This window comes from Bicyclus anynana, chromosome 13 (genome assembly GCF_947172395.1).
Source record: "Bicyclus anynana chromosome 13, ilBicAnyn1.1, whole genome shotgun sequence".
Classification (NCBI taxonomy): Eukaryota; Metazoa; Arthropoda; class Insecta; order Lepidoptera; family Nymphalidae; genus Bicyclus; species Bicyclus anynana.
In genome coordinates this window covers 4813873-4829407 of record NC_069095.1, presented here as the reverse complement: position 1 = coordinate 4829407, position 15535 = coordinate 4813873, and the positions used below count along the sequence as shown (strand labels likewise).

The 15535-nt window shown below is 34.5% G+C and overlaps 2 protein-coding genes across 4 annotated transcripts; both read right to left on the bottom strand.

Moving 5' to 3' along the window:
* Nucleotides 1–487: 487 nt before the first annotated feature.
* On the bottom strand, nt 488–8350 carry LOC112057925 (ubiquinone biosynthesis O-methyltransferase, mitochondrial). Of its 3 annotated transcripts, none has more exons than XM_024098536.2 (7): nt 8230–8350; nt 7879–7975; nt 6492–6665; nt 5549–5663; nt 4943–5077; nt 1733–2003; nt 488–1001 (listed from the first exon to the last, which is right to left on the bottom strand). In XM_024098536.2, exons 2-7 carry the CDS (start codon nt 7926–7928, stop codon nt 868–870), a joined length of 879 nt encoding a protein of 292 aa, XP_023954304.1. In that variant the 5' UTR covers nt 7929–7975; nt 8230–8350; the 3' UTR covers nt 488–867. The 3 variants fall into 3 exon arrangements, with proteins under 3 accessions (XP_023954304.1, XP_023954305.1, XP_023954306.1); XM_024098537.2 differs by having other exon boundaries at nt 8090–8230; XM_024098538.2 differs by lacking the exon at nt 8230–8350 and adding an exon at nt 8193–8211.
* Nucleotides 8351–8499: 149 nt separating this feature from the next.
* Nucleotides 8500–14875, bottom strand: LOC112057926 (uncharacterized). Its single transcript, XM_052885131.1, has 10 exons — nt 14616–14875; nt 13913–14076; nt 12701–12894; nt 12029–12241; nt 11459–11630; nt 11205–11379; nt 11086–11093; nt 10289–10974; nt 10089–10204; nt 8500–9729 (listed from the first exon to the last, which is right to left on the bottom strand). Exons 1-10 carry the CDS (start codon nt 14847–14849, stop codon nt 9571–9573), a joined length of 2121 nt encoding a protein of 706 aa, XP_052741091.1. The 5' UTR covers nt 14850–14875; the 3' UTR covers nt 8500–9570.
* Nucleotides 14876–15535: the final 660 nt, after the last annotated feature.

Genomic DNA, 15535 nt, shown 5'->3' with positions numbered 1-15535 from the left:
TTATAACGTAGACAGAGAAGGTAAACTTACTTTTTTTTTAATTTTTGGGTGTTCTAATCGCTTGGCGGCACGTTTTGGCCGGTAGGGTGGTAACTAGCCACGGCCGAAGCCTCCCACCAGCCAGATTTGGACTTGGAATGATCAGAAGGTAGCACATACGATGTTATTTTTCGCTTTTTAGTTTAATTTTGTGATTTTAAAGTCGGTTAAATTTTTTTGTAAAAAATATATTAATTTTTCTGTTTTAGTGTGTCCTAGCATAGTGAACGAAAGCGCCACAGTGGGGCATTTTCTTTATTTTCATTTCAACCCAACTGAACCGATGGAAATTAAATGAAGCCAATGTGGAAATATACTTCTCTTTGAAACAAAAAGAGAATTTTCAAAATTGGTTAAGAAATTACGAAGTTATGAGGTAACAAATATTAAAAAAAAAACATAACAAGTCGGTTGAAAAATTCAAGGACTTTTTACCAATAACACTACGTTTTAAAATACGTTTTCATTTATATTTATTTAAATTACATCCAACCAAATCATTTTAAACTTAGCTTAAAGTACCTTCTCTTTACACAAAAATACTTCAATATCTTCATTTTAAAGTTTTATATTTATTTTTTAAACTTTGAAACGATATCAGGCATGAAACTCACGATATTAAGTCTTAAAATAAAGGCAATTAAGTCCATTTTACTCTATAACCAGTCCGGATTTTTTTTTAATAAATTAGCCCACCAAAGTCTATATAAGAATAATCCTCAACAGCCAGTATTCTTGCCACCATTCCACATGGGCAGGATTTGTATAGAATAGTTAGCATAAGTTTCTTGGAATTATTTCCTAATAAAAATATCCAAGTATAGTCAATTAAACATTAGAATCTTCATCTGTAAGTTTCTCTGCCTGCAAAGCGTACATGAAGGTGGTAGAACTGGACCATGTCCACCGGTTAACTACTGGATAGTACATCATGCCGTGGATAGCTTGCACGTGGCAGTTGTCTGTAACAATGATAATGAAAATGGAAATCATAGATTATACTTTGTTCCTGAAAAAATCAGACAAAGTCGCGGGCGTCAGCCTAATATTAACAAAAAAAGTTTATAATATAAAAGAGCCTCAATAGCTCAATGTTAAAGGGGCCGGACTCATCCCCGAGAGGTCGTTGTTCGACCCCCGCACGCTAGATTATTGTCGTGGGTACCCACTCCTAACACAGTTTTTTCCGAATAGTTAGAGGGAAATGGGTATACCTAATAGACATTTTTAAAGGTATGTCAAATGTTTCTTAAAAAAAATGTGGTAAGTAAATAAGTTGAAAAATAGGAGGTTTCATCATCACCCATATTCGGCTCACTGCTGAGCTCAAGAGCTCAGAATGAGAGGGGTTAGGCCAATAGTCTACTTTGGCCCAATGCGGATTGGCAGACTTCACACACGCCGAAAATCAAGAAAATTCTCTGGTATACAGGTTTACTCACGATGTTTTGTTTTTCATTCACCGTTTGAGACACGTGATATTTAATTTCTTAAAATGCACACAACTGAAAAGTTCGAGATGCATGCCCTGAATAGGTTAATTTTGTTTTAATTTAGAAATTGCAATGTCCATACAGTAAACCTTTATAATATAATTATACCTTTGTAATATAAAAAAACGACTAGTGGAATTTTTTGAAGATTAACCAGCACTTAAATTAAATAAAACCTATAACAAAAAACCAATACTCACTCTTCTCTAATAAAAACGTCAATTCATTCGGCGTAATGAACATTTCGTAGTCATGCGTATTGACGGGCACCACTCGCAAGATATGCTCAGCTACGCATATGCCGAGTATCTGCATGGGCCTCGTCCTATTGGGGGTGGTGACGAACAGCTTGCCCCCGGGCTTGACTGCGCGGACGAGGGACGAGACGAATAGCTCCTTGTTCGCTACGTGCTCTATTACCTCCGATGCCACCACCGCGTCGTAGTGGTCGGGGAAGCTTTGCGAGTGCTCCTGGAAGTGTACAGGATGTCCCTTAATAGGGTAGTTTATTATCGTTCTACTAGATAAAAAATTATATATATTTTCGAGACGATTTTATTGAAAAATAGCGGACGCCTGCGATTTTGTCCGCCCTTAATCTGGCCTTCTCGCAAAATACGTTCTTAATCGTTGAAAGTGGTTTTGCAAGCAATGTTTGCTTTAATACGATTTTGCATAAGCTAAGCATGTTAGTTCATAAGTTGATTTTTTTGTATGTGTAAAAATATGTAAAAGTCGCTAGCAAACTTAATAGATAAATAAATAAATTAGTGGACGTCTACTACGTACGAACTACCTCCCTGCCAAATTTCAACTTTGTACGTCATGCTGTTTTCGAGATATCGTGATGAATGAATGACCTTTCGCATTTATATATTAAGACTGAAAAATTCATTAAAAACATAATTTTTAAATTAACTTTTCTATGACTATGTTATATTAATATCGATAACTTTTATTCATTAATATCGATATATTTCTGACCCTTATTCTTATGTACTACAAGTTAATATTGTTTATATTAAATTCGATATGAGTCAACCACCCTATTAATGGATCAAATTCAAAAGAACTATATACATATTACTATTGATTAACTAAATCTTAGTAGATTAGTTTAAAAAAACCTTTTAGTAAATAAGTCTTTTTTTCGAATTTTTTTTAAGGTAGTTTTTTCAATGTCGTAATTAACATTTTTAAGATATGATTTTTGTTAAATATGGTTATTTTGTATGTTATGTGTTTCATTGGTATTTGAATATAGCGCAAAAAAATAAATTGGTAATTTTATACCACTTCGCGTATATTGTTGTACTCTAACATATGTTAATTTTTTCTGTATTATTTGTACACAAAAGGTTGTCTGTGGCAGGGCCACGTAATTTAAGTTAGATATAACTTATATATTAGTATGAAGTACATTACAATATATACTATCCCCGGTCGCTTTAGGCTATATTTTATACGGGAACAGGGGTTAAACCGTGCGGCGTATGCTATCATAATGATATACCTAGTGTAATGTGCAGATAAAAATAATCAAACACAATTTTCCAAAAAAAAAATCAGTAGATATATACTTAAAACAAATAAGTAGCAGAAAATAAAATTTAAATTTTCGAAAAAAAATAATCTTATTATAAAGAACAGGTAAGTAATATAAATAAGCCTAATCAAGCATAAACAAAGGCCTATAATAAGAGAGCGGCTAACAGTTACCTAATCCCGACAGTGTTCGCTCGAGCACGTTAAACCGCGCCTTGTTGACATAAAACCGATCTCTGGGCAATTGCCAGCTTAGTAGAAACAATGCTAACAAAAAGCTAAAATCAAAAATATAATAATAGTTATCAGACCGATCGATCGATCGATCGCGACTTCGTCTGTTCATTCGTCCGTCCACCTCCTTAATCCGACCCTTTCGCAAAATCCGTTTTAAGCGGATGTTACCTACGCTATCGACTCATATTCGGCTGACTGATGAGCACGAGTCTCCTCTCAGAGTGAAAGGGAAAAAAATCTCTGGTATGCAGGTTTCTTCACGATGTTTTCACTTCAGCGTTAACACGTTATATTTAATTTCTTAAAATGCACATAACTGAAAAGTTGGAGGTGCATGCCCCAGACCGGATTCGAACATACGCCCTTCGAATCGGCAGAGAATCAATCACGGATTTCAGTTTGTTTAAACTACGAAGTGCACCGGATATGTTCACTACACAAAAGTTAATAATTATTTTTGCGATATACTAAAGTATAAATTTTACAACTCGCATCATTAAAATAAACTTCTTTGATGAAGAAAAAAAGGTTTGTTGTTTCATTCGAATTTGTAACAGCGACGAAAAAATGAGGATGTTAAGATGTAAGGTTGATTTAAAAATATAATCTTAATACGATACTAAATTGGTTTCCTGATTTTTAAAAACAATATGATACTTTCTTCACAAGCAAAGTTTTACAATATACTCGGAGGCACAATTATCCGCCCACTTTAATATACTCGCGTCATATTAAAGTGGGCGGCTTTGTGCCTCTGTACCTTCTGTATTTCAAGGATAGGTAACTATTTCCCTACAAGATCACCTACCTGAAACAAATTTTCAATTGCAAAACCGTACGATAATCCGTTGAGTAGTTTTAGAGTCTAGTGCAAACAACATGTAGAAAGTAAAACAGATTGACGGTCGCGTGGTGCAATGGGTAGGAACTGTATTCTGCACCCACAACCGTGGATTCTATTCGCACAGTTGGAAGACTATTAGTGTGATGAGCAAAGGTGACATTGACCTCAATAAAAGAACGCAAGAATAGAATTATTGGTAAAGAAAATTATACCTAAAGACCTTTAAATATAGTCCAATATTCGATAAAATCCCAAAATCAGAGCAAATTCAACCCTAAGAATTGTGTTTAAGGTTGAATTTGCAAATGCCTAACTTCAAACCTATATACCTAAACTTGTATTTAGTGCCAAGAAGTTGTGTTTGGCACTCAATGAGTGGGGACGTTTTTTGTCGCTGACTGTACATCCCCTTTTAAATCATCCTCTTTCAAATTTTTAATAGGAGATTGATGGTAATATACAATAATCACCTATTCCATATCAGAAGCTATGCTTACTTTGGGGCCATAGATGGATATATAGATAAAAAATAATTTAAATAAATGTTTGTTTTTGTGGAAAAATTAACAGCAACTGATGACTATGGAGACAACAAATTATTTTTACAATTCCTAAATTAGTTCATCATTATTTCTTTTATCATAGTTTTAGAAGAAGTATTGTATGCCACTGCACATAATAAACCATTGTAGTACTCGTGCTGCCAAATCACTCATGCGCTTTACTCTGCTACAGTGGTCCTCATTACACGACAGTGGCATAAATAAATATTGTGTAAATTTACCTCAATTGTAGTGCAATGGTAGGACGGCCTGTTGTCAACTAATTTTGGATCTAGTTTACAATGATCAGAGGCGAGCTCAATCAATTCACTGCTGGCATCTATTCCCGTAACATTCGCCCCAAGTCTGGCGATTGCCTGAAACATCAAAGAAAATTCAAATATCTATGTATTTTTTATTTTACAGAATTTTACTGACGGTTATAAAATGGCTATAAATCTAAACATCATAAGTCTAGGTAGAGCAAAGGTCATTCAAAGTTTATTTATTTTATAACAGTTATACGTAAATTAATATTAAGCATTCATTTTCATTAAAATTGTCAATTTAAAATTTTACCCTGTTTGAAATTTCTCAGTATATATACGAGAAAATGCTATGTTAAGAGTATATTAAGCCATCAGCTCCAGTCATTATGATACTGCATCATCTATTTACTTTAATCATGAAAATCCAAAATCTATATTATTATCGATTATAGACTTTGAAACTATTAAACCAATGTTTTATAATCTGGTTTAATTAAAAGATGGTTTAAAAAACAAAACGAAATTTCTTTTGAACAATGAACAATATCGTCATGTGAATAGTATTGTGAAATATCTTACCTCTGATAGTATACCTCCGCCGCATCCTACATCCAATATTTTCTTATTAGACAAAGGTGTTAGAGTTCTTTTAAAAGGCTCCTCAATGACTAGACCATCTCGTATATAGGGGACCCTGGTGAAAAAGGACAAAATGAGGCATTTATGTAGGACCAAGTTTATTATGGAGGTTGAACGAATGATTTATTTTGCTGTTCCTTGCAAAAACTGACATTTTAAACATCAGGCCTATTTTTGTGTTCCAGTAATACCTATACCTTGATCTTGGCCTACTTAGAACTACGGCAAGTTTTATGTTAGAACAGGCTAGGCAGGGAGTAAAACACAAGCAGAGAAGGGTAGTGTTAATTGATTGTCAAGGAATTCCTTAACCCTACACACTCACAACTCACAAGTCCAGTGCTCTGCTCGGAGTATTTCTCTCTGCCAAGCGATGGACCCCTCACCCACACAGTGAATACATGGAATGCTAAAATATTCATCTTACTACCTATTCCCTAAGTACTGTACATTCTGGAAACATTATTGACTTAATATAGACAGTAGATACACAGAAGAAATTGGGATAGGCAGAGAAAAAATAGAGAAGTAGATTGAAGAGAACAGAGAAAATAATAGACATCATTATCAACCCATGGGGTGATAATATGGGTTGATGGGTTAATATATGGCTTGAGTCTTGTCTCAGAATGAGAGGGGTTAGGCCAATAGTCCACCACGCTGGCCCAATGTGGATTGGCAGACTTCACTCACACGCAGAGAATTTAGAAAATTCTCTGGTATGCAGGTTTCCTCACAATGTTTTTCTTTCACCATTTGAGACACATGATATTTAATTTCTTTAAATGCACACAACTGAAAAGTTGGAGGTGCATGCCCTGGACCGGATTCATATCCACTGGGCTATCACAGAATAATAGAAGCAAAATGAAATTATGGTTACCTAAGCAAATTGTAACTATGTAGTGCTATCATTTTCCCATTGGGGTCCCACCACTCCTTGGCAATCTTGCTATGCTTGTCCACATGACTTTGGTCTATTGTTGTTTCTTTTATTGCTGTTTTGTTGTTAAGCGTTGCAAATGCTCTTGAAGGACATTTATATCCCTGTGATGATCTGAAAACAAAACTCAATAAATAAAAAAATATAAATTACTAGGTAGCAGCTGCACATAAATTTAAATATTTAAGGTGATATTTTACTTCAAACTTGGACCATGTAGAAGAAATAAAATGTAGAATCAAGACAAGGAAATCTGCTTTTAGTAAAATATCCAAAGTACTCTGCAATCCCAAAATTTAATTTTTGACCAGATATTGCATTTTAAAATGATACGTTTGGTCCAGTCTTTTATATGGCTGTTTAATGTGGGTCCTGAAAAAGCAGTATTGTCGATGCTTGCAAGCATTTGAGATGTGGGCATTAAGGAAAATGTTGAAAATCTCATGGAATCACTTTGTCTCAAATGCTCAAGTGCTGGAGAGAGCAAACTGCAAGTACGAGCTGATGATAACTGTAATAAGGCAGATGGTTGAATTCTACGGACATCTGCAAAGAGGACCCCTCTAAGAGTTCCCTAGGCTGCAACATTGTAAGATTACTTGATAGTTGCAGGTTGCTGGAGTGTTAAATATCTTCACGTCATCAACCCATATTCGGCTCACTGCTGAGCTCGAGTCTCCTCTCAGAATGAGAGGGGTTAGGCCAATAGTCCACCACGCTGGCAGAATGCGGATTGGCAGACTTCACAGACGCAGAGAATTAAGATAATTCTCTGGTATGCAGGTTTCCTCACGATGTTTTCCTTCACCAATTGAGACACGTGATATTTAATTTCTTAAAATGCACACAACTGAAAAGTTAGAGGTGCATGCCCCGGACCAGATTCGAACCCACACCCTCCGGAATCGGAGGCAGAGGTCATATCCACTGGGCTATGAGGCCCAACCAAGAGCTAATTTAGAATATAAAAAATACAAAACTGGCCCCAGCTAGGAGTAATCCTATATTACAAATGATTATCATATTATTTCATGAATAACAGAGCATAGTTACAACATACACATGACATATAAGTGGTCAAATGCAGAAAAGGCCCAGGAAAGAAGAACATAGCATGTTGGCTAGTATCCAACAGCCAACAGTCAACATTATTATTAATAGTTCTTCACAATAACACTTGTAGATATTACTTTGTTATTATTAGATATTATTACTATTAGGTTCACCAACCATCATTGGAGCAGGGTGATTGCTTATAGGCCAAAATCTGCATGTGCCGAGGCTAATGAAGACAAAATGTAAATTAGTTTTAAAAAGGGATACTCACAAGTTTCTTGATAGAAACATTTTTAAATATGTAAGTGAATGATTCTTCATTTTTGCCACTTCAAAAATTCTGTCACAATATAGAAACAAGTTAACTTCTGGAAATATAAAAATAATTGTTAATTACACGTATTTATTGTAAAATCATCAAGAAATGCTTAAAATAAAGTAAGTTTTCGGCACTGCAATTTAAATTTAAGTAAACTATTTACCAACAAAGCTAGATGAAATTATGAGGTATTCAATTCAAACTCAAAGAGCAATAAAGTATTCGTAAACTAATTATATTAGAATAATTATTATATGCGCAATTACACTTTTTATACATCTTGGGTTTTTGTGTGGTACGTACAGTTTTTCAGCTCAAATATTGAATTTTTGAACTTTTGTTTTGGTCGAGAAATTGAGTTTTCAACTTTTTGACACTATTTTTGGCATTGACATTGACAATTACGAGTGCACAGAGTATTTTTAATATATGGGTTACAGGTTAAAAACTTAAACATCAGAGGAATTATATTTACATCACAAACCATCAAGTTTTAAGTTTTACTAGGGTTTGAATTTCATTGTTTGTTCTGGTTTGTTCATTGTCAGAACAACCTATAAAGTTCTGAATTATTTTAATTAATTTATTTATTCCGAGAAAACCATTGTATGACTGATAGGTAATGTCTTCATTGAAGAATTGACGGGGTACCCCCACCATAGAATTATAATGTACTTGTACCGAATCGTAAATCTATGCCCTCAGAAAAATGGCACGAGTTGCGAAACGCATTACAATTTACAGTACAGTATCTATGGTACAAACGTAGCCGCCATGTAGCTACAAATCGTTTCCTACTCGTAAATAAAATTACTATTTTTTAATTTTTGAGGTCCATGCCAGATTGCTACGGATACCTTTACTGGTTAACCAATTAATTATTGTAATTTAATTTAATTGTTATATCTCAACCAAGGACTCGAACCCAGGTCTTCGTGGTCCGAAGACATATAGGCTAACCACTGTACCAAAGAGTTCAGGCAACGAGGCAATTACTCAATGATAGTGCATACCTAAATAGTTAAGAAGTTAGGTACCTAGTTAAGTTAAAAGCCAAGTGTTTGTTTTTCGTAGAATCGTGCCTATTGAATTAGGAAAGTTTTCTCTTGCGTCAATTTCAGTAAGCTCTTAAAAGGAATTTGCCATTAATCTTATTTTTGGGTAATGAACAAATCAATTGGAGTCAAAGTTTCTCTAAAGCTATTTAGCATGAAGTCAAGCTTTTAAATTTTCAATAGAGTCATCGTTGGCTAGTTAGCAAATCAAAGAAAGGCAATATTTTGAAAGTATTATAATTTATTTATTTACTTTGGATATAGTTCGTTTATAACTAGTTTGATTTTCGCCGCCCGGAGCTGACTGGAAATTCATTGCCCTCCTATTTTTCAAATTATTACTTTGAAGTCGGTTTCAGTCTCTACTTTTACTATCTAAAGTCTAGCATCTAATATATCCGACCATAGATAATCACCACACAGCCGAACGAAAGCTCAAGTTATTTGAGCTTTTCTAAAAGCACTATTGCTACCGAAAAATAAAATACCGTATATTGCTAATTAAAATTATATCAAACCATCGAATTGAGAAACTAGGTACTGCAAATTAAATAAAAAAAAAACATTATCAATAATTTTATTGCAAGCACTAGTTCCTTGCTCCTGAAATTAAATTATCTTCGTGTGGACGAGACGGGACGCATAACTCAAGCCTAAAACTATTTAATTCTTCATTAGTCGGCATCTCACTTTTATAAGGAGCTATATTGAATTTACTTGCCATCAAGCGTCCAATTTTTAACAATGCCTGTAAGGTAAGATTATTATCAGATACAAAAGTACAATATTTAGTACCTACACTTTATATCATTATTTTTACTCCAAGTATACTTGTCTTTTAGGATACAGCAGGATAGAAATCAGTAAGTAAATCAGTCTCTGGTATTCTAATAAGCCAATCTAGTAATCATAGATTACAATTACAATTGAAGAATCATCACTCTTGGTACAGATGTAAAATACTCATAATACTCGTGGCAGAAATAGCACAGGAAAAAAAAATAAGAATGAATAAAAACTTCGATGATAGTAAACTAAAAAAATGTTAAATACCTACCAAGACCAAATTTTGGGTTCCAAAATATAGTTTCTGAAATAATAACTTACAGATTTAGTCGGCAAAGGTAATGACGGCTTGACGTAGACTTGTGGACAAGCTAAAAGAGTATTTAATGGAACTAACATCTTCAAAACATAAAATGGCGTGTCGGATGATAACATATCTGCAAAATAGTTAAGTAGTAGGTATATTCAGCATAGTATATACAAATAAAAATATTTTCAATAACAATGTAGTAATTTAATACCAGTATAAATTCTATCGACGTGAAGATCTGAACATGAGTATAATGAACTCATTTCAGGATAGGATTCAGAAAGAGTCGCAACTATTAGAATTGGCCCGTCTTTCTGGCCTTCGACATAAAATACAATTTCATCGATTGTGTCTAAAGCAAAACCTGTTAACAAATCATTGATGTCCTCAGATGCCACAGCATTTCTGTTTATTTCCAGAATTTTTTGTAACAAAGAATTTGAAGCCTGGGAATCTCTAGCACAACAATAAAATCTCAGGTATCTACGAGTCAACCTATGTGGTCGGCATCCAACCACGCCTATTGATGCATCTAGAGTCATCTGTGCTTTTAAAATTACCGAAGGTTGTATAATAGCATCAGGTTCAATAGGTTGTTTTATTCCATTTACATCATTTGTGCAATTATCTTTTCGATCTTTATCTACTAAAGACGATTTCAGAGGGTAAACACAAAACTCTCCTCTAACAAATCCGTTAGTTTGTTTGGCTAACGAGCTGGCATCAATTTTTGTAACAGCGATTACCACTTCTTCATCAAGCCTCGGATTGTGTGTCTTAGAAGGTAATGCATACCCGAAATTGAGATCGTTTTTATTATTTCCAAATAAACTTCCATTGTGCTGGGTTGATTTTGATTGATGTCCACATATCTTAAATAAAGGAAAGTTTGAGAAACTTACTAGTCACTATCAGTAGTAGTACAGTATCAAATCAATTAATTTCGAGCTTTAGACATCCCCATACGACATCCTCATAAGTATGGGGATGTCTAAAGCTCAAGTTTACGTTATTTCCTTAACACTACACAACACAACAACAATTACAATAATTTAAAAAGAAATATGTAATTAGGTTTTTGCTTGATTTGAACAAAGAATCAATATTACAATATTATATTAAATTACCTGTATTTCAAATGGATTGTCTAAAAAGAATGCAGTAATTTCAGATGCATTAGAATACTGTAGAGGTACTGTATGATGGTCATTAATTTGAATATTATTTGATAATTTAACATTCTGTTTCATGGAATCGTGTTTTTGTTCTCCGATTTTCCAGCGCGTAAAAATTTGGGAAATTCTGAGCATAAAAGTGAATTAAGTTTTTTTAAGTAAATTATAATTATGCCTTATTGCTAATAGTTTATCTTCAGCGTTACCTTAACTTTTTAAGTTCCTGGATAGGGATGTCATGCAAAGTTTCTACATTCACAAATATTATCGGAAGGTCATCTTCGGCTGGTAAATTATTACTAGAAATTATCACAATGATTGAACTCTGTTCAAGTGGACGTTCACCAATAGTTTCAAAGGCTACGATTCTTCCCGCTCCTAATCAATGTTACAAAACAGTTGGCTTTAAGTGTTGTTAGAATTTTTTAAATTAATAATATTAGTTATATAATAAAAGCGTATCACTAATAAAATTATTTAACAAGTTGTGAGTATATTAACAACTTTTCAGTTGTGTGCATTTTAAGAAATTAAATATCACGTGTCTCAATCGGTGAAGGAAAACATCGTAAGGAAACCTGCATACCAGAGAATTATCTTAATTCTCTGCGTGTGTGAAGTCTGCCAATCCGCATTGGGCCAGCGTGGTGGACTATTGGTCTAACCCCTCTCATTCTGAGAGGAAACTCGACCTCAGCAGTGAGCCGAATATGGGTTGATGACGTGACGAGTATATTAAACTACATGATTAGGAAAATGTTATAAGAACTTATTACCAGCTAGTATATTATCTCCGGATAAAAAAATTGCGAATTTTTCTTTATGTTCTTCTACTACTTTTTTCTTATCTTTGGGGTTTTTGGTATCCTTTCCTTTATTTATTAATATATCTTCAGATTCAGCTGGAAAAGTTTCATCTTCAACCGCGTGACATTTACTAAGTATACTTTCTTGTACTTCAGACAATATTGTATCTTGGTGTCTTACATCTAAATCATTACAAATTATTTTAAAATTCTTGTTTTTTAAACATATTATATGATATAAAAAGGCTCAAAGTCAATCAGCGGGCGATGGAGCGAGCTATGCTTGTGGTTTTTCTGCGTGATCGAATCAGAAATGAGGAGATCGGCAGAAGAACTAAAGTCACTGATAAAGTCAGCGAGTTATGAAGCTGAAGTGGCAAAGGACAGGCCACATAGATCGAAGCGTCGATAGACGTCGGGGTCCTAAGGTGCTGGAATAGCGACCCCGCCTCGGAAAGCGCAGTGTTGGTAGACCCCCCACTAGGAGGACCGAGGACCTCAAGGAGGTTTGAGGGAGCCGCTGGATGCTCGCGGCACGAGACCGTTTTGTTTAGAAGTCCATGCAAGAGGCCTATATCCAGCAGTGGACGTCCATTGGCTGTCAATGATAATGATGATATAGCTTTTTTAATTGAAACAAACCTGTAGTATAAAAGGGCGTATCGAAAATTCCGTCTAAATAAGAAGCAGGTATATGTTCCTGAACCCGATTCCATAAAGTTTTTTGTATAAATTGTTCGTTAGTTTCTTCAGCTTCTAAAACTGGTCCGAAATATCTCCGCTCTCCAAATTTTAGCGGTGGCAATAGTACTTCAGAATTTTTATCGTTCTTTGCACTGAAATTTAAAATAAAATATTAATATTTGTTATTTACGCTTAAAATACTCATTCTGTACTAATATTATAAAGAGGTAAAATTATAGGGGGTAATCTCTGGATCTACGAAAACCAATTTTTAAAATTCTTTTACCACTAAAAAGCTGAAACGTTGTTTTTGAGTGTCATAGGCTATATTTTATCCCCGTGTCAATCACAGAAACTACGCGGATAAATCCGCGGGGCGTCGGTTATTATTTATTATAATATTAGTAGACGCCGCGCGGTTTCTCCCGCGTGGTTCCCGTTCCCGTAGGAATACGGGGATAAAATATAGCCTATAACCTTCCTTGATAAATGGATTATTTATCAATGAAATAATTTTTCAAATTGGATCAGTAGTTCCTGAGATTAGCGCGTTCAAACCAAACAAACAAACTCTTCAGCTTTATAATATTAGTATAGATATTTTTTATACTTAATATTTAAATTCTTGCACTACCCCACGTTTCCGTCATTCGATCTCATTATCTCAAAGGTTGCCCGGCAGACATTTAGCAAATGAATTGAATTTGCCTCGTTTTTTCAGATCACGCTTCCATTTTTCAGAGTCTAAGGTCGCCTCTGCACATTTTGTGTATCCTTCAGTAATTTGTTTATGTACCTAATTATAAAATCAAAATCAAAGGAGTAGCGGAAGTAGAAGAAGGGAATAAAGAAATAAAATGAAGTGGAAGATAATTTATCACAACTAAAGATGGACGTTACGTCCTGTGCTTGTCTCAGGCATAAGTAGCGTACCTACATAAGTCCTGCACCTAGACAGTCGTTATCTGTCAAAAGGCCCCCAATTCTGGAGAATCTATTATTTAGATGTGTAATAAAAAACAAATAAAATAAAAAACAGAACATATCGATCTTGAAAACCTCCTCCTTTTTGAAATCGGTTAAAAATAACATTTTGTCCGATACTTTGCCTTTTCCACAATGTATTTTATACTATATAGTTGTAGTTTAAGATGTCTCTTGTCTACTCACTTAGCTCCAAGACTTCCAGATCCCATAGTACATGTAACAGTTACAATGTGATTTATCATATTATGAACTCTAACTGGAAAAGCATGTCGAATAGAAAAAGTTAGCCAACGTTCTTCCAAAAATTGCCACGTTCTTATATAACCATACTGACTTCCACACCAAATCTGTAAATAATTATGAATGGAGAAATAATGACACCGCGTAAGTTGTAAGTTGGGTCGGATTCCTCTTAGCTATGGACGTGTTTTAGAATATTCAAGGCTTAGTTTTATGTTACAAAAGTACCACAAACATATTATGGAATTGGTGTATATAGGTACACTATTAATACATTTCCCGTGATAATACGGGGATAAAAAAGCTCAAGCTCGCTGATATTGTAGCTTTCCATTGGTGGAAAAAAATTAAAATTGTTTTAGTGGTTTAGGCATGAAAACGTAACAACAAATCCACATTAGCATTTATAATTAATCTTGTAATAATAAAACTATTTATGTATACAAAATACATAATGAGTTTTATTATTGTTCTGAAAGCTAACATATCTAACTACCTACCTTCTTCATTATGTGATTAAATATTAAGCAAGCTCTAATAGATTCACGGTCAAGGAGTCAGACCGATCAAGCCAAATTACAGAGGAAACTATTGGTCATGTTTAAAATACCCGAATAAGAAGGGTATGTTGCTTTGGAATAAGTACCTTAGCTACGTGAGGCCATATGAGTATATCTAGCTCAAAAGATTGTCCAGGATATAACTGATATTGCAGTTTCATCGCTTGCTGATAGGGACCTAAACTTAGTTGTTCCTCACCCGAGTCTTGCCAAGCATCTATCCCAATTATTTGCACTGCAAACGTTAGCATAAAAGTGCTTTTACAACTTGTGACCTCAGCAGCTACTAAGGTATTCTTACTTGGTGCTGATTTCTTCATTGTGAGATTTATGTACAGCTATTGTTTATTAATTATTTTTTGATCTTTAATTGTCAAAATGGTTAAAATAATGCCATAGATTCATAGATTAATGATATAGATGATCCGAAATGCGACAACTGAAAATGTCACTAGATTTCGCAGATTGATGATTTGGTATCTACTATGTTTGACTTTACCGTATCAAATACGTATGTACAGTGAAAACTTTGGGAGTAAAAATCGTTAGAATGTTATAATCACAGAACATAAAGAACTTAAGTTACGCTTAAGCGGATTAAATAACGTCATTGTGAAAATCACAACATACTTCTGATATCGAGATGTCTACACTTGATATAGTATCTACCAAGAATTTCACATATAAAAAGTCCTTGGTATCTACAGAAGTTAGAACCGATGTATGGCGAGGCGCAACTGAGGGCGCTAACTGTAACTTAGTCTATCTAGAGCCAAGTTTCGCTTTGACTTGTTCAACTTCAACAGCCTTAGATGGTCTAACAGCCCATTGGCTACTTGGCTAGTAGAGTTACACAAACAACCAATAAGCTAATAGTAGAAGATCCAATTTATGGCAGGCGTCCACAGATCCGCATCGTACGTATCGGACACATTGCATCAAACGGATTTTTAATTTACGGTAAATATAATGCGTTCGATACTATACGAGTGATGCGAATCTGTGA

What these genes read in the sequence shown, in the direction of transcription:
- LOC112057925 (XM_024098536.2), bottom strand. Translation starts at nt 7,928, where the DNA reads ATGAAGAATCATTCACTTACATATTTAAAAATGTTTCTATCAAGAAAC. An exon ending in CATAGTTACAATTTGCTTAG is followed by an intron (nt 5,664 to 6,491) that starts GTAACCATAATT and finishes CTTTTTCACCAG; the next exon opens with GGTCCCCTATATACGAGATG. An exon ending in GACGTTTTTATTAGAGAAGA is followed by an intron (nt 1,002 to 1,732) that starts GTGAGTATTGGT and finishes TCATTGTTACAG; the next exon opens with ACAACTGCCACGTGCAAGCT.
- LOC112057926 (XM_052885131.1), bottom strand. Translation starts at nt 14,849, where the DNA reads ATGAAGAAATCAGCACCAAGTAAGAATACCTTAGTAGCTGCTGAGGTC. An exon ending in TATGGCCTCACGTAGCTAAG is followed by an intron (nt 14,077 to 14,615) that starts GTACTTATTCCA and finishes AATTATTTACAG; the next exon opens with ATTTGGTGTGGAAGTCAGTA. An exon ending in CGTCGATAGAATTTATACTG is followed by an intron (nt 10,205 to 10,288) that starts GTATTAAATTAC and finishes ACTATTTTGCAG; the next exon opens with ATATGTTATCATCCGACACG.